Source organism: Medicago sativa, chromosome 6 (assembly GCF_051527215.1).
Source record: "Medicago sativa cultivar Bolivia chromosome 6, Bolivia_mono, whole genome shotgun sequence".
NCBI lineage: Eukaryota > Viridiplantae > Streptophyta > Magnoliopsida > Fabales > Fabaceae > Medicago > Medicago sativa.
This window is the reverse complement of record NC_140754.1, coordinates 89,058,757-89,076,763: the sequence shown is the minus strand read 5'-3', so window position 1 is coordinate 89,076,763 and position 18,007 is coordinate 89,058,757. Positions and strand designations below refer to the sequence as shown.

General features: G+C 33.7%; 2 protein-coding genes across 19 annotated transcripts; one reads left to right on the top strand and one right to left on the bottom strand.

The window, feature by feature from the left end:
• Nucleotides 1-948: 948 nt before the first annotated feature.
• LOC146918006 (uncharacterized) lies at nucleotides 949-12,666 on the bottom strand. 18 transcript variants are annotated; one of them, XM_085719681.1, is made up of 20 exons: nucleotides 12,573-12,666; nucleotides 11,206-11,247; nucleotides 10,990-11,070; nucleotides 10,856-10,885; nucleotides 9,429-9,476; nucleotides 9,155-9,244; nucleotides 8,208-8,319; nucleotides 6,958-7,003; nucleotides 6,764-6,835; nucleotides 5,534-5,596; nucleotides 5,273-5,427; nucleotides 5,121-5,185; nucleotides 4,128-4,278; nucleotides 3,891-3,996; nucleotides 3,640-3,775; nucleotides 2,884-2,948; nucleotides 2,625-2,789; nucleotides 2,326-2,398; nucleotides 2,176-2,238; nucleotides 949-1,283 (listed from the first exon to the last, which is right to left on the bottom strand). In XM_085719681.1, exons 1-19 carry the CDS (start codon nucleotides 12,577-12,579, stop codon nucleotides 2,201-2,203), a joined length of 1,545 nt encoding a protein of 514 aa, XP_085575807.1. In that variant the 5' UTR covers nucleotides 12,580-12,666; the 3' UTR covers nucleotides 949-1,283; nucleotides 2,176-2,200. The 18 variants fall into 18 exon arrangements, with proteins under 18 accessions (XP_085575807.1, XP_085575809.1, XP_085575810.1 ...); XM_085719683.1 differs by having other exon boundaries at nucleotides 949-1,280; XM_085719684.1 differs by having other exon boundaries at nucleotides 949-1,245.
• A 3,528-nt stretch (nucleotides 12,667-16,194) lies between these two features.
• On the top strand, nucleotides 16,195-17,755 carry LOC146918005 (F-box/kelch-repeat protein At3g06240-like). The gene has a single exon (XM_085719666.1). The coding sequence runs from the start codon at nucleotides 16,344-16,346 to the stop codon at nucleotides 17,559-17,561; it is 1,218 nt and encodes a 405-aa protein (XP_085575792.1). The 5' UTR covers nucleotides 16,195-16,343; the 3' UTR covers nucleotides 17,562-17,755.
• Nucleotides 17,756-18,007: the final 252 nt, after the last annotated feature.

The following is an 18,007-nucleotide window of genomic DNA, read 5'->3' as shown; positions in this document are numbered from 1 at the left end:
TGAGTCAAAAAAAACTTTTAAACATGTTTACTGAACTAGAAATCTTTTTATGCTCTTATTGTTCGAAAATGATACTTTTCTATAACAATTCTTCTACTCTCTTAACCTAATTGTCACCATTTTTTCTTCTTGATCTACCGGATTTTAGTCTGAAATTAGTCTTCCAAATTGTTTTGTTTTCTATTAGTTAAATATGTGATTTCCACTTATATTTAGTTTTCTTTTGCAATTTTTGTGAGGTTGTCATCTTATCACAGCATTGTTTGTTTTAATTTCCCATCTTTGGTGTGATTTTCCCCCATTTTGATGTTGTGTTCATTACATTTAGACTCACTGCATTGTTTGTTTCAATTTCCCTTCTTGGTGCATTTTTTTTTCTTCCATTTTCCAACAAAACTTGGATTATCATGCTCTTATGGTAAAAATGGGTTAACACATTAAAATAATTGATCTAGTGATGAATGATTTTGATACCATCTACATTGAGTCAAAGTCATAGATATTTCAAACGGTTGAATATTTGTCTGCAAATTTGTAAGCTTAAACATTTTCCTATTTTATGTTATCTTTATCTGCAAATTCTTTCTTATTATTTTTAACAACTTTGAATTTGTATTGTATTTAATTACTCTATTTATTTGAATGAATAAAAATAGTTTCTTTTGGTTAAAAATAAATAAATAAATCACAGCGATTTACGATTTCAACAACTATGATTTGTGCTTTCTTTTCTCCGACTTCTTTTAATTTAATTATGTTTGGTTGCCTTTAGATTCACAAATTTGGGCAGTATATTTCAAGGATCAGTCAACTTATCATGCAGTCAATGCAATCAAATACTTTCATCACCGGCGAATTGCATTTGATATAATACCAATGCTTACAATTGTCATTTTATTGGATGTTATATACTCCGTTTCAAAAATAGTTGAATGCTTTGCACGTTAATTAAAAAAACTGAGCATCACTAATTTTAAGAAAATATAATCTTCTGAAACCAATGCTCCATGTTTAATAACAATCATTTAAACCAAGTTTTGACGAAATCAATCCTTCAAACACAACTCTAGTATATATTCTCAACTAACAATTGAAATGGGTGAAACATGGGAAAGTTTTCACCCACACTGAAGCAGCAAAGACCACATAAAAGTACACATGTACCGGTAGCAACAAATTACTCTTCATCATGGATATATTTCAATATTTTGTAAACTATGTCTCAGTGCGGCCAACTTCATTTGTCTGTGCAGGAATTACGTTATGTCCAAATTAATATCCTGCTGAAATATAAATACAATAACTAATTTGCACAAATATAAAAATCAAAAATGAATACTGGAATTTTAGTCAGCCTGGTGGTAAACCAGTCAAAAACTAGTTTCTCATTGTAAAAGATGAATCAAAAAGCATAAGGTAGTCACAGTTCTAACAGTGCAGGAGTATCCAGCTGTTTGAAAACCATAATCTATAAAAAGATGGCATTATTTCTTCCAAGAATTTAGAGAACCGTGTTTTTTGGTTAAAATTGCTAGACTCGATGATATTTTCAAAAGAGAAAACACTTTTGTTCGGCACACATCAGACTGAGCTCCCCCAGCTTTCTATCCAAAGTATGAGACCACCGAGGAAAGGATTGTGCGCCAAATCCCAATCTCTCACCAAATCCATGACACCCCCCCAACTATGACAACCACTAACCCACTCAGACATTGCAATGGGAAGGGCAACCCTTAGCCATCCCACGAGCTGCCATCGCGAGTCGCATGATCAAGCAATTAGTCGCCACATAAGAGGCTATAAAAAGGTAAGTTGAGAACTAAAATAAACACCTAATAATTTAGACTGCAAACGCAGATCAAAATTCTTGTAGACCGTAGGCATAATTCTTTGTTTTTGAATGTTGATTTCACCTTAGGACCCCAATTTTTGTGCATTAACAACTACTATCATTATTTTTATTCAGCTTAAAATTTTCTTATAGCCTATGGAGGAGAAGGAGGGGGAGAGGGGAATAAGCTATGTAGAAAAGATACTTGACCAGAATTATCTGCTAAAGAAGCAAGCAGGACCATCATATGTGACACAAAAGTTACCACTAAAAAGGTTGGCCATGAAAAGCCAGAGCAGCTTGACAAGAGAAAGATGCAAGGATAGACTTTATGTATTATTTACCTCAAGTCAAAATTGTGGTGTAAATTTAAAGGCTATTGATCCTTCCCACGGCAATAGTTTTTCCTGCAGGACAGAGTAATGTGCTTTCAGCATAATTACAAGGACCGTAGTTGGACAAAAAAAATAAAGACATCATCTCTTAAAAATTACCTTCGGTGCGAAGAGTGAATCTCCCAAGTTGTGGAAAGTCAGAGAATTTCTCGATGCATATGGTGTTATTAACCTGCAAGAACATTTCCAAAACAAAATCAGATGAAGTTTAATGATATTGACAAAACAATAATAAATGACCATTCCATAAGCAGCTACTTCCTCTATCTGAAACTCAACAATCATCCCACATGATCATCATAAGTTTAAATAGGTTAACATCCCTGGAAAACCCTAGTATAGCAATATAATAATTTGTTAAACCAAATTTGTATCCAAATTTACAATGGGGCATGTACCTGAATTCGACACACAACACCTGCACCATTTTTCACAAAGAGAACTTTCTTTTTCATAGGCTTCCTTGTCTTTGGATCAATTTGATGTATGAGCTCAATAACCTCACATTCTTCAACTACAGAGTGGACGTGCAGAATAGCCTTGTACCCAGCAGTAAAAATTGCCTAATTTTATACAATAGAAGTTCTGGATCAATAGAGAGAAATTTTGTAAAGAAACAAATGCAAAGAGAGAGAGAGAGAGAGGATGAATAAGTACATTGTCCAGCAATTCAAGAATTTGCAGCTGGGCAACAAACTCAGTAACAGCTGGTATTGGATTTGCTGAGATCAGACAAAGAACACAAAACCAATTAGAAAATGCATAACCATATAAACACAACCATAATCTAAAATTGAAGAGTCCCACAGATTGAATTGGGTAGGACATGTGTGAAGGGAAAATTGGAAGGTCCCTTCTGACACCATGTCAAATGAATGTCAACCTACCAGAATTTAAGCCTAGGCTCCCAACCCAATAACTAAAAAGAAAAAAGGTCTTACTTGCTTAAAGAAAACTGCAACAACATGATACAATAGTAGCATGTTTGAACATCTCATGCCATAGCAAACTATTTTTTCTATATGAAGGCTTTGCCTTTTAAAAAAAAAAAATTGGGGAAGGGGATACGAAGACTGACCTTGATATTACATGCAGAAGTAATAAATGAACCAGGAGGCAGGCCACTAGTTTTTACATACTACATGTAATATGATCGTGAAAGAGCATCCACATTTTAAGTGCTTAAATGGGTCCCACGTTTACACATCACTCATTGTTATAATTTTGTAATGCTAATACTCTTAATAAGTATCAAATCTCTCCAACTCAGCACCTCACAAAATAAATATAAATGGGTCCTACTATGGATGCTCTAACATTTTAGGCAGCATCTTTCATTCAATTAAATTTCTTTTACTATATTTTCACAAAAATTTGCTAGAAAACATCTTTCGTAGTACAGCAAAAGCTTACCAGTACTAGACAGGACAAACCCAGATAATATGTCTTCTTCTTCAACACCGGATACTCTAACCCGTAAATTTTCACCAGGTCCAGCACGTTTAACCCGAGTCTCATCAATATATATAGCAACAACTTTCACATGATCCTACAGATTAATATGCAATCACATTCAGATGGGGATCAAAAGCAGTAGAAAAGAAAGGACAAAGTTCATAATTGCCCATAAAAAAAATCAATAAATAAAAGATAAAATAACCAACCTTATTTGGCATAATCAACAAGGAATCTCCCTCACGAATACTGCCAGATTCCACTTTTCCCATAACAACAGTTCCCATGTCTTTGAATTTGTCGAGTATAGGCATCCTATGAGAATCAAAAATCAAACCTTAACAAAAATGCACAAATACATGTGTGTGCGTGCTTACATACACACATATGGACCTTTGAGAGGGATAAGGAAGCAACACAATGTTCTAAGTTCAAACACACCATACCTGAAAGGACCGTTAGGATCTCGTAGAGGAACTTCAATGGAGTCAAGAGCTTCAAATAGGCAAGGACCATCCCACCATGGACAAATGCTTTTATCCATTCTTGTTTTTAGGTTTGCACCAATTAGCCCAGATATGGGTAAAAACAGGACATCTGGTAAATAAATAACAATACTTAATAATAATAACAACAACAATCTCCCTTCACAACTAACCAAACTGGTCTGAGACTAGTAAATAATGAGATTATATACCAGAAGTTGATTATAAAAGAGATCTTTCTTTCACCGACCAGTTTTTACACAAACTTTTCTAAATGCCTACCAAAAGGACCTATGTTGTCAATAGCGCCACGATAGCAGAATAGTGTAGCGGTGGTAGGGTTCAGCGCGACACTTTTGGCCAGCAAGCCGCCGTCAGCAATAGCGGTTGTTGTAGCCACATATCGAGGCGCCAAACTGCTGTCGTGTCCACTATTAATCCTTTTATTTTAAAATCTGTCTTTTTGCAAGGGTGTAAGTGTCAATTTGAACCCTTTTGGCAAAGACATGGCTTGAAGAAGAGGGAAAAAAGAAACTTATGTGCAGTAGCACAACCAGAATACCCCCAAATCTCAGTCCTTAATTGCTAAAACCAATCAAGCAGAACCTGTCTTTTTGCTGATTAGAGGACAGGTTAACCAGTTGAGAGAAAACAGTTCCTGATTTTACTGAAAATGGATCTTCAGTACAGAGATGCAATAATTATATGAACCAATAGAAGCCCAACTTCTTGTGACTATCCTACTTCTATAATAAATTATATGAACCAATATATTTACAGTATTTTGTGAATATTTTTATATATGTATATAAATAAATGTATCACGTCATATATTTCTTGAGGAACAATGTATCAATATGTCAGATACGTATTATATCCGATACTCGTATTGTGTACATGCATAATAAATAAAACCTAATAGGAAAGTAAGTCAAAAATAAAGTTCCAGCGTACCTTTCTTCACATTGTAACCCGATTGCTTAAGAAATGGTATCATCTTTGACTCAATTTCGTCATACCTAGAGCACGGAGACAGAAAACCCATTACATTTGTAATAAAAACACTGGGAGTTGGTGTTGAAGCCAGGTTTAGAGCGAAAGAGTACCTAGTTTTTTCCCACTGCACTGTAGGATCATCCATTTTATTAACAACAACAAGCAGCTTAGACACACCCAGGGTTTTTGCAAGCTGAACATGTTCACGGGTTTGACCACCTTTCTCATATCCAGTTTCAAATTCTCCCTTTCGAGCAGAAATTACCTGATTGATGCAGCATAGAGATAAAGACAGAGATATCTCATCAAATGATTGTTAAGAAGCATCTATTGATGATCAATAAAGTGTCACACATCATAGATCAACTAACCAATACTCCAATATCAGCTTGAGATGCACCACTGATCATGTTAGGAACATAACTCTTATGACCCTGTAGAAGCATTGCAGTTTATAACAAATATTAAACAGATGCTCATTAAAAAATTAGCAGAAGGAGGGAGGGAGGGAGGGAGGGAGGGAGGGAGAGAGAGAGAGAGAGAGAGAGAGAGAGAGAGCAATAATTGACTCAAGCAAAAGTGGCCAAAAGAATACTTCAAACCAGAATAAACACAAGACCATTAACTATTCAAAACTATGAATTGGAGTGAGAACCTAAGTTGGTCTATGAAAATTTAGGTTGCTAGCATGTTCGTCCCTAGAAATTAGAAATTGACAAAAATGTCCCTGAATTTGTAAACTACTGGTCATTTTAGTACATGTTAGATTCCATTAGCAGCAATTTCAAATAAGTCTCTAAATCAAATAAGCTCCTGAAAATTACATATGAATGACAAATGGTTTTCATATTTGTTAGCTAATATTAAAAATCCTATCTAGAGGGTAACATGAGGCTAAAATGACCAACAATGTGCAATTTCAGGGGCATTTTTGTCTACTCCCTGAAGTCAAGAAAATAGATTTCTTTAATTTTATGATCAAAGAAGAATATTATGCTAGAATATATCTAGCATCAAGAAATAAATGGATAAGTAGCCTTTAGAAGCGAGAAGAAACCGACCATAAAAAAAGAAAGAAACATCAACTATGCAAAGCTCACAAATTAATACTCTATAACCTAAATAAAAAAAAATATCCAGGCCGGCTTGGATTCAACTTGGTAGAACTAGGTTTTTCTTTCGTCTTGTCGCCCGTTTGGGTTTATTGCAAACTTGGAACATGTTTTGTTCATGATTTCTGGTGTTTTGTATTGTTTATATTGGGAGCTCTGGTGTTGAGATCTTTCACCTCCTTTGGAGATGGATTCACACTAGAATGTTAAGATGCATTTGTGGAGTCAGGTTCGACTGCAACCAAAAATTAATATTTTGTCCGCCAGAGCTTTATCACTTGGCTGTTGCATGCTGGGCTTTGGAAACCATCGTCAAACTTGTGATTTCATGCAAGTCTATAAAACTATGTGCAAATCTACCCTGAAATGATTTTGTAAGCGAGTTCCTAGAGTTGAAAACTACTATGATTCTGAGTTAACACATGGGACTGATAACCATCGTTATTGGTAGGAGAAAATTCCTAAAAGAATAATGATGCAAATACTCACTGGTGCATCCAAAATCGTAAACCTCGATGTCTCCGTCTCAAAATGTGCTCTTCCAACTTCAACTGTCTTTCCCTGCAATCAGCACAACAATTTCCTGATTATATAAATGCAAGAATATATAATTAACGAGTAAAAATAAAAACTACATTAAATAGAATGAGATATTTAAACTTCATCAGCAGATTCATTCGTACCTTTGCCCTCTCTTCCTCATTCGTGTCCATTATGTAAGCCATATACCTATCATTTAATTTCAAATCATTAACTAGAATCAACCAATGCATTCAAGCATGAACACATTCAGCTATGATCCCTAAACCAAAAAAAGTTAGCCTAACATAAAAAATGAACAATATGACCACATCCTACACTTTCATAGTTTGAGTGACTCATTGTCAAGAAAACAAAGCTTGACCAGTCGGTTCAACCAAGATCGATACCTATAGGCCCACAATAAAGTGATAAGCCTAATTAGAAATCGAGGGGAAATAACAAAATGGGCCAACAATTGACACCGTATATTCGAAGACATATTCCAGTTTGTACCCGAAAAAACATACAATCCAGTTCAACCAGAGTAAACCATAGATGAACCTTTCAACATTGAATCAATTTCTTCATCAGTTTAGTAAAAGGCCTGATTTTCAAAACATTTTGCAAGCAACACATTGACTATGTGAAAAAACCATATACATAAACTACAGAAGAATGGTTCTATAGAAGATGGCATGCAATCGTCAACAAATGTGTGTTCGAATTTTATTTTATTGTTTTGGTGAATATGTGTTCGGGATTAAGGAAAAACCTAAAGAAAAGAGGCGAGTGAGTTTGCTACATGTTTGGTTTACATTTCCATTAGTGTAGCAAAAAGTTACTCCTTCGAGAAAAGTCATTTGGGGGCATTTAAAACCTAGAATGAACAAATTCTAGATGGTTCGATTTCAACCCGAATAATTTATCTAACTGGCAGGCCCAATTCCAGACAGAAGAGGTTGACTGGCCTAATTCCAGCCACGAGATTGATTGGACCAATTTTAGTCCAATAAATTTGAGCTGACGGGCCTGATTTAAACAATCAGGATGATGCCCTGATTTCAAATCACAGTGATCAGGCTGGCCAGATTGTTGTCCAAAAAGTTGTCAGATTGATTTTGGCCCAATAGTGTTTTTACTTGTCCAATTTCAGTACAAAAGTAATTGGGTTGGCTCTATAACCTTATGCAACAAAATTTAACAATATATCAGTAAACCTATGAACTGCAAGAACAGGGTAAGACCCCGTGTTGCAGTAAACCAAACCAATGTACAATCACAACTCCTACTAGTTCTAAGAAGAGCACTGCCTTAATGACAAAAACAGCTAAACAAATATTGATTGAGGCAGCAAAGCAGAAGTAAATAAATGTGTCATCCACTATCAAGAAACACAGATAAATGAACTTACCAGCTTTCTCTACTTTTGTCCTTGGCTTCTTTCTCGTATTTTTGGATTGTCCGTTCATCAACCTGGCCACTGAGGTAAAGTATCTGGCCTCCTGTAGTAGACTTACCAGCATCTGGAAACAAGATGCAGCTTATGTAACTCTTATCGTAGTTTGCAATCAATGTCTAAAATATATATATGATGCTGAAGAACATAACTCAATAAGTATTAGTTGCACATCTAACTAACTACCTCTTATACTCTCTCGTAAGTAATAGTTCCTGAGACCCATAACTAACTAAGCCAGCTAACACTCACCTCTTTTACATTGAACAATTCCCTTCCTAGCCCTTCTAGAATATACTTGTCAAAACCTAGGGCCCTGGTTGGGTTGCACTTGCCCATATCCGACTATTTTGGGTCATTGAACTCCTAAGCACATGCACATACACATCTAACATCCATGTTTGTGTCTAAGCTTCACTTCTAAGCATATATAATACAGCAAAAAGAAAATACAAAATTTTAAATATATCAAAGTTGATTTATCTTCAGGTGTTTTAAATCAGTTATTAGCTTATGATATATCCTCCTAAAGTATCTAAAAATCCATTTACATTTATCATCACCAATGCTCTTAAACTTCAGACTTCCTCAGCCATCTTAACTATGAATGAAGGTATTTTTTTTTTGAAGAAGAAGAAGACTATGAATGAGGGTATTAATGAACACAATAAACTAGAGCTCCTGTTAATCAGATATTAAAATTGAAACATTGCAGCTAGACCAATTTTATGAACTCTAGGGGGGGGGGGGGGGGGGGGCAAAATTTACGCCTTTAAATCCTATAATCAGATCAGATGATACACATATGACAGTACACTTCATGAACAACTCCACACAAAACAAACGGAAGAACTCCTACTAATCCATAGCGATAAAGGAACCTTGAGAATTCATGAACTTACCCACATGACCAATAAATACAACATTTAAGTGTCTTTTCTTAGATAATATATCCGCGTCATCTTCATCTTGCACCGGAGGAATTTCCTTATCTGTCAATACACATCAAAGTCGTGGTGTCAACAACAGAAAAATGGAAATCAACGTCTTTATTAGCCATGAGCTGTTTAATTTTGATACAGAAATTTAAATCAGAAGATAAACATTCACATAAATGAAAATGTAATACTTATCCTTTTTTTTGGTAGGAAAAAAAATGTAATACTTATCTGTTACCTTTTATCTCAGTCTTAATAGATTGTGCTTGAACCTCTTGCTTAGGATCTGAAACCACCGGGGTAAATTTCTTAATATAAACTCTAACAATAATTTATGTTATGGAATGCAGTATTAAGGGAAATAAGATAGATAGCAAGCAACCAAGAAAATAATCTAGAACAGAGCTGATGCAGTTTTCATTAGCCCTTGTTCTATAAGCAAGTAAAATTCTATTGCAGAATACATAAAATTCTATAAGAAGAGCATGTAAGAGATGTACAGTGGGATATAGAAAATTATGTATTGAGTTCCATACAAGATCCAATTAAACACTAACAAGTAACAAATAAAAATTTTGCAATAAAATTAATAAGGGTCTTGCTAACAAGTGGCTTAGGGAACTTGTTAAGGATTTAAAAATGGAAACAAATGATAACTTTCATGTACAAAATGTTGATTTTTGATTTTTCAATGTGTTGAATACACAAATCCCAAGATAAAATTTCCATTTTAAACTTATCAAATGCCTTAAGGGCACTTGTTAGCATTTCCCAATTAATAATAGGCTCATAAATACAAGAATCTAAGAAGGCAAAAGAAATAGAAGGAAACAATAATGTATATATGTATTCCGGTCCAACTTCTATAATATTTGTTGGTCCTAATAACAGGTAGCATTAAATTTCCAATTTAACCATTTTCTGAGTTCCTAACTGATTGTGCAAAGCGAAGGAACAAAAGGTGTTACAACGACACATTTATCACTGTACGTATGAAGCACAGGCAAATTATTCTAAAAACTATGAAGATAACTTAGCTGAAAGTAAATTTTGTAAATGAGAGCAAAACAGAAGTAAAAAAGTAAAAAACACAGAAAAATGGCAGAAATGGTATATAAATAAATAGTTTTAAAGTATGACAATGGTACACATTGTCATGATTAAGGGCCCGTTTGTTATAGCTTTTTTTAAAATAGATTTTTGTAGTGTGATATGTTTTTGTTATATTTTTTTTTAACAAAGAAATTTTCAAGGAAATCTTCAAATGAAAAATCCGTTTGAATAGCTTATCTTAAAATGTCATTCTAAGTTTGTTATAATTTTTTTTGGATACTAAATTTTGAAAAAATCTCTAAAAAAAAGCTATTTCAAATAGCTTTTCATAAAAATCATTTTTGAAAAATGTCATTTTGAAAAACTATGCGATTTTTACTATGTAAAATCTCGAACAATAAATATTTAAGTTTGTGAATGTCAAAATCTCTTTTTTAACTTATATCGAACGAATTTAAAATAACTTCTACTATTTTTGACTAAATTTTCAAAAAAATCTATTTTTCGAAATATAAAGAAAAATCCATTTTCTTAGAATCTAAAACAAACGGCCCCTAAGTTGTATCCAGCGAAGGAAAAAAAAAATCAAAAAATCAACCACTTCCTACCAACCTTCATCTGCATTAATATGTTCCTCAACTTCTGAAAAAAAAGAGAGAGAAAAAGACGCATGTTGTCATGAATAAGTTTTTAACCCAGAGGTAAAATACCACAAACAAAAAACAAACCACTTCCTTACTACCAACCTTGTTGTGTATTAGCAGATTCCTCAACTTCTGTCTTTCCCTCATCTGGATTTACAACTCCATTGCTGTCTTCTGCTATGTCTACATCAAAGATTGGATAAAAATGACTTCTTTTTTTTGAAAAATTTGATAAAATGACTTGAATGCAATCTTGATATATAGTATAAAGAATTTATAAGAATAAATAAATAAAATATCAGTTGGCCTTTCAATTACCTGCTGACTCAAGCTGTAAAGAACGGATGTCCTCCTCGATATCTAACATTGGCCACAAAAAAAAAAAGATATAAATTAACAATTATTAAATAAAAATGATGGAAACATTCCCATCAACATCTCCAAGTTCAACAAAACCTCAAAGTAGAATTACTTCCGGAAAAATCATGAATTCTATTTCAGCTTCAATTTTTCTTCAGAAACAATGAATGATAAAAAAATATTTGTAAATCAAACCATACACCGCCTCATTAAGAATCCCAATAAAATGCAATTCAGCTCAATGTCGCAATAAATTTACTACCACCCTAGACATGGATACTAGCACAAAACCATAAAACTAAGCATAAAGCAAATAAGTACTCCTAAGACACCACAACTTATATTGTATTACTCCTCAAATAGTGTACACCTAGTTAAAAAAATGTGCAAATTCAAACCCCGCAAAACAGATAAACTAATTAATTTTGGCACACAAGTAATCCAATTCAGTGGAGTTAAATAATAATAACAAAATTATACTATTATTCCTCCAATTCAGTGGAATTAACTATCAGATCCCAACAAAACAGCTTAAAATCTATTATTCCTCCAAATTGTGCAAACCTAGCTAAACAATTTGCAAGTTCAAATCCCGACAAAACCAATATACTAATTAATTTCCAGACACGGGGAATTCAATTCAACTCGTTGAAGTTAATCTAACAATAACGAAATTAAGCAATATCATTCCTCCAAATTAGCTAAAAATTAGTCCAAATTCAAACCACCAAAAAACCAATATACTAACTAAATTTCACACGCAAGGAATCCACCTGACTGAAATTAACCTCATACTAACGAAATTAAGCAAATTCACACCCCACAAACTCGATATACTAATTAATTTTCACACAAAAGAAATCAAACTGAATGAAATTAAACTTAAAATAACGAAATTAAGCAATATTGAAAAAATAATAAGCAAATCCAAACCCCACAAAACCAATATACAAATTAATCTCCACACACAAGGAATCCAAATCAGCAAAATTAAACCAAAAATAACGAAATTAAGCAATACATATTGTATAAATAATAACTAAAACCTAAATTAATCGCTATGAACCCTAATAAACACAGTAACAAATAAATCAGCTTAATAAACAGAAATTAACATGATAAACATAGGTATGATAAGATTCACAACACGGAAGTGAAAAATCGTTGATGAATACTGTGATTCAAAGTAGATTCATGAAGAACGATGAAGAAATCGAAAACAGAGAATATATAATAAAAAATTCAAAAAAAATTCAAAAAAATGTGAAAATGGAAATGGATATAGATGCGGTGAATTGGAAAGAGGAATGAAGATGGTGAATTACCTGCCATGGATGAAGTGAAGCGAATCGAATGAAGATTGAAGAGAGTGAGAAATTCGGTTGGGGAAGAAGGGTTTAACTGTGTGCGGTGGTGTGTGTAAGATTGATTTTGAGTAGCTTCTTTAACCTAACCTAGTTTTATTTCATTTTTTAATATTTTACAAATTTTATTTCTTTTAAATCTTGAACGGATCGATACGAATATTAATCTCATCACCTCAGTATATCGAGATCGACTAATCTAATTTCATCACTTCGGTATGTCGACTCAGGACCGACTAATCTAGAAATTGTTCAAACCATAAATTATTAATTTTGGGGGATTGAAATGTGAGGCTATGTTTGTTTATAGGATAGGAGAGCAAAAATGTGTGTTCACCTAACTCTATTGATTGTAGCTTCATTAAAATCAAATTAATTTCGATTTGGGACACGAGAAACCCATATCAAACGCTATTTCGAACATTTCATCATAGAGTATAACACTTTTAAGTCTCAAGCTACACGACATTAGACCAATCTCTAAGATTTGTTTGTTGTATCTTTATTTATTGAATTAAATAATTAAAGATACTCTTAAGCACGAATTTGAATCAAATCAAATTGCACTTTTTAGTGTAATCACTTTGTATTTGTTTGGAAGTATGGTGAGATATCCACCAAACGTGTCATTTCCAAAACTTAAGAATTGTTAGTTCAAAAAGTTACATTTAGAAAGCCTTTAGGGACGTGAAAAACTCAACCATACCGTGAATCCAAACAAACCATTTAATTATGAGAAGCGCGGTTTTGTGCCAAATAAAGTCTTGTCAAAATTGTTTCAACCATGATTTAAACTTTGATTAAATCCAAATAAATTGGAAAATAAATTTAGTTTAAATCTAAAAATGAGGTAAAAGTTGCTCTCTTATTGTTTGGTTTATGAGCATATGGTTAATCCAGAAAGTCATAAAAGTTATTGTGTTAGGAAATAGAAAATTTCAATTGGAAAAATTAGTGGAGAAGGTGAAAGTTGTATGATAGGGATTATCACTAAAAGAGTTTAAAGGATTCAACTATTTAATATTGATGATGCTAGAATCCTCTGCATCGTATTCGATTGATATCTCGTTGAAGTTAGGATGGAGTCTATTTGGAATTCATGTAGATGTGTGTAACACCCTTTGTTTTATTTCATTTTATTTTAACTAAAACACCATACGATTTATTATATGTATTTGAGTGTGAACAATGTGAATTGGAGAGTTATAAATTAGTGTTAACTATTTCGATTAAATAAGTAAATGGTCCTCCTAAATATATCAATATTTGATTTTAGCTTGTCTAAAATATTTCTTAGGGTTTTGGTCACAATTTCACTCTCTTCTAGTAAACAATAATTTATTTAAATCTACTTGATTTCTCACTTATTTTTCTCTTCTCTCACTATTTCTCACTTATTTCTTTCTTCTCTCTCTTCTCATAGCCAAACACATCACAAGAGAAAGATCTCCCTTTCTTTCTTTGCTTTCACAACCAATGACTTTTGTTCCACGGTCTATTTAAAATTTTAATTGTTTCTTTTTTCTTTTAGATTGCAAAATGATTAGCAACGACCAAGATTTGATTGTGATCTCCTTTTCCTTATGCCTCATAACTTTAGTGATAAAATTACGAAGGATCAATTGATTGTGTATTTTTCAACGAATATAGATTGCATCAGTTGTGGCCAAATTTGCAGTGTTGTCATCAACATAACCAATATGATCCATTTCATGATCCTTGACATACTTTTTGTGAGGTTATATTGTTAAGAGTTAAGCATGCGAGTATCTAGTTAATCTCCTTCAATTGGCTTATGACTTGTTTCTGGGCTGTTCTTAGTTGTGGGATGTTTACGAGCTAAGCCCTATGCTGATATTTCCTGCTTGCGTTACAACTCGACATGTCATTTGCCTTAAGGATTTGTTTTTTAGATTCCAGTGGGGTGATGACTTTTGATTCGAGATCGGGAGTTAGTTAGTGTCCAGTTCCAAATTTTTGAGTTGATTATGGTGTTTTATGCTGTAAACCGAGGGTTAAGGAATGCCTTCGTGATTTGTTTCTGGAGGCTTGTGTGATGATTGCTTTTGAATTGATATCAGGAGTCAATTTCTTGACTTAAGTTTTTGGGCTTGTTATGATGTTTTCTTCGACGGACTAAGGGTCGAGTGGTGGTGGAGTGTTGGAATAAGTCATTGTTCGTGAGTTTATTTGGGCTCATCTGCGGTGACGAGGAGTTGATATTATGCTTTTAGGTGCTTTGATCAATTATATGGTTTTTTTGGTGGGGATACGAAGAGCAACAATCCATAGGTGATTGGATTTTGTTTCATTGATCACTCGCAAGGAAGGGTGGGAGTTTGGCTTTGATTTAGGTGTTGAATATTGTTCCGATGGTTAGACTTCTGTTTTGTGGTATCCCAAAGTTTAGGTGGTGGGTGTATTGGTGTCGTTATGGTTTTTCATTTGGGTGTTCCACTTATATACGACACTTTTGTTTCATAGTTTTTACTGTCGATCTCTGTTCGTCTTGTGTAAGGATTTGATCATTAAAAAAATTTGTCATTTAAAAAACTTTCACCATATAGATATTTTTGAAAATAACATAAGAAAATGGCACGACCAACGATGAATTGGTCCAATTGTAAAAAATAATTAATTGGTCCAAATGATATAGGATTTGAACTCTTTAATCAAGTGGTCTTACATTCTATTTTTGACTCGTGCTTGTAAATTCAATTATGAGTGAAGAACCAATTTTCTGTGCCCAAATTTTTCGAAAGAAATTAATCATCGTTAAACGGTGGAGAAACCTTTGTACTTATAACATGTTACAAAAACTATGGCTAGCAAAGTGTCAAATCCCCCCCCCCCCCCCCCCCCCCCAACGTCTAAAAAGGGGCGGAGCGAGATGGACCAAACCGGCGGGTTGACCCGTCAGTGTTTTTTTAAAAATTATTAATTAAAATCTTCGCATAAACAATGTAAAAATATATAAATTTATAGAAAATTTAATAAAATCTAAATATATAACTAATGACTCCACTAAAAATATAAAAATAATTATTCAAACATATAAATTACATCTTCTAAAATTCCATAATAAATCAATAAGACGTTGAAAATAAAAACTCCATGAGTTATAAATTAACTAATTGTTAAATATATATATAAGGCTAAAATCATAAACCAAAAGTGAAAGTTAGAAAATTGATTGTGACTTATAAATAAAAAGAAGTGAAAAAGAGAGTTTCTTTTTAACATATTAACCCAACGGGCCAACCCGCCCCGCTTTTTAGCGGGTTAGGCGGAAAGGACACCCTATTTGTGGCTGTTTCAAAATCTCAACTCACCCCGTAAAAAATAGCGGGTTAAACAGGTCAACCCGATGGGTCCAACCCATTTTGCCATCCCTAAGAAAAACAGACTAACAAAGTGACACTATGATACATAACTTAATTGGATTAAGTTATAAATTATTTTTACAATTTTTTTAGGGAAATTATTTTTATAATTGGGAAAGCATAAACTTATAAGTTTACTAGTATTATACTTTTTTTTACAATTATATTTTTGAGTTTTTTTCTCCATATATATATAGCAGTAGTGTAAAAAGGAAATGACAAATGTTTAAAACCCTAATTCATCTTCTTCACTCTCAATCGCTACTATGTGAGTGAGATACAGAGGTTCGCAATCCAAGTTCTTCACCTTCAATCGCTACTTCAACTTCGGCGCTTTGAATCCGAGAAGATGGAGAAATCAATTCCAACTGAAAAGGTTAGCAAACACATCCACAATGACATTGCATTTTCCATTCTCTCAAAATTGCCTCTTAAATCTTTGAAACGATTTAGTTGCGTACGTAAATCATGGTCTCGCTTATTCGAAAACCCTAATTTCATGAAAATGTACCGCAACAATTTCATATCTAGTAAGGACGACGATGATGGTTCATGTCTCCTCCTACAACAGACTCTGCCATATCCACGTGTTCATCGTCATGTGTTGTATTTGCTTTCTGGTGAGAGGTTTGAGAATAAAGTCGAATTAGGTTCGCCACCTCCGTTTAGAGAGTCTAACAACCCTGGTTTTGTATTGGGTCCCGTTATTAACGGAATTGTTTGTCTTTACCATAGTAGTACAAATGTTGTATTATGGAATCCAACTAACGACGAATTTAAGGTCCTTCCTGAAAGCCCATTCGAGTCAGAGCCCTCGGTACATTATGAGATTGTACTGGAAAGGCTTCATGGATTTGGTTATGACCGTGTTAGAGATGACTATAAGCTGATTCGCTATGTTCATTATGAATTAGATTTATCAGACTATGGAAGTGATAGTGACTCTGACTATGAAAGTGATGTGGTAAGTTTGCCAACAAGTGTGTCACGTGACGACGTGTGGGAGATATACAGTCTTAGAAGTAACTCTTGGAGGAAACTTGATTTGGATATGCCTTGTGGTATGAGGACTAATGTAGGTGTCTATGTGTACTTGAATGGAGCGTGTCATTGGTGGGATGACGATGACGATGATGATAATGACGCATATTTGGTGTCATTTGACTTAAGCAAAGAGGTGGTTTGTATAACACCCATGCCCTCAACTAGGATTGCTAATTTTGATTCTGGAATAGAGATGAGACACTTGACGGTGTTAAATGACCACATTTCTTTGATCTCATATTATGAACAGTCGGCTACTTTTCACATTTCAATTTTGGGTGAAGTTGGTGTGAAGGAGTCTTGGACTAAACTCTTCATTCTTGGGCCTTTTCCTGGTGTTCATCATCCTATTGGAGAGGGAAAGAATGGTGATTTATTCTTCAGAAGAGATGATAACGAACTGGTTTGGTTTAACTTGAAAACTCAGATGATGGAGGAGCTTGGTATTAAAGGGCAAATGCATTGTTGTCAGGTAGTCATTTACAAGGAAAGCCGTCTTTCCCTTGGAGGATTAAATGGTTGATTATTTTCCTTTTTTTATCTCAAATTTCACCCTAGAGGTTTATGGTAATGGTTATTAGGTTTTTACCTTGTATGCAAATTGGCTTGTCAATTGCGCAAATCATAATTAGTTCCGAGACAAGTTATAGAATGATTGATGTATGAATCTTGGTTTATGGATTTTATTTTGATGTTTAATCTCTTTCTATTTGTGAATTGCTTTTTTATTTCATTTCTAAGAATGATATTTTTCCTTTACTGAATGACTATTTCATTTGCAATAATGATATTTTCCTTTACCGAATGACCTCTAATATTACGTAGAAATAATGTTTATTTGGGAACCTGATAAGCTAATAAGCCGCATTCCATGATTCTGTCATGCTTAATGGTTTGTGTTGAGATTGACAGTCTTCTATCACATTAAGTTTTCTGTCATGCTTAATGGTTTGTGTTGAGATTGACAGT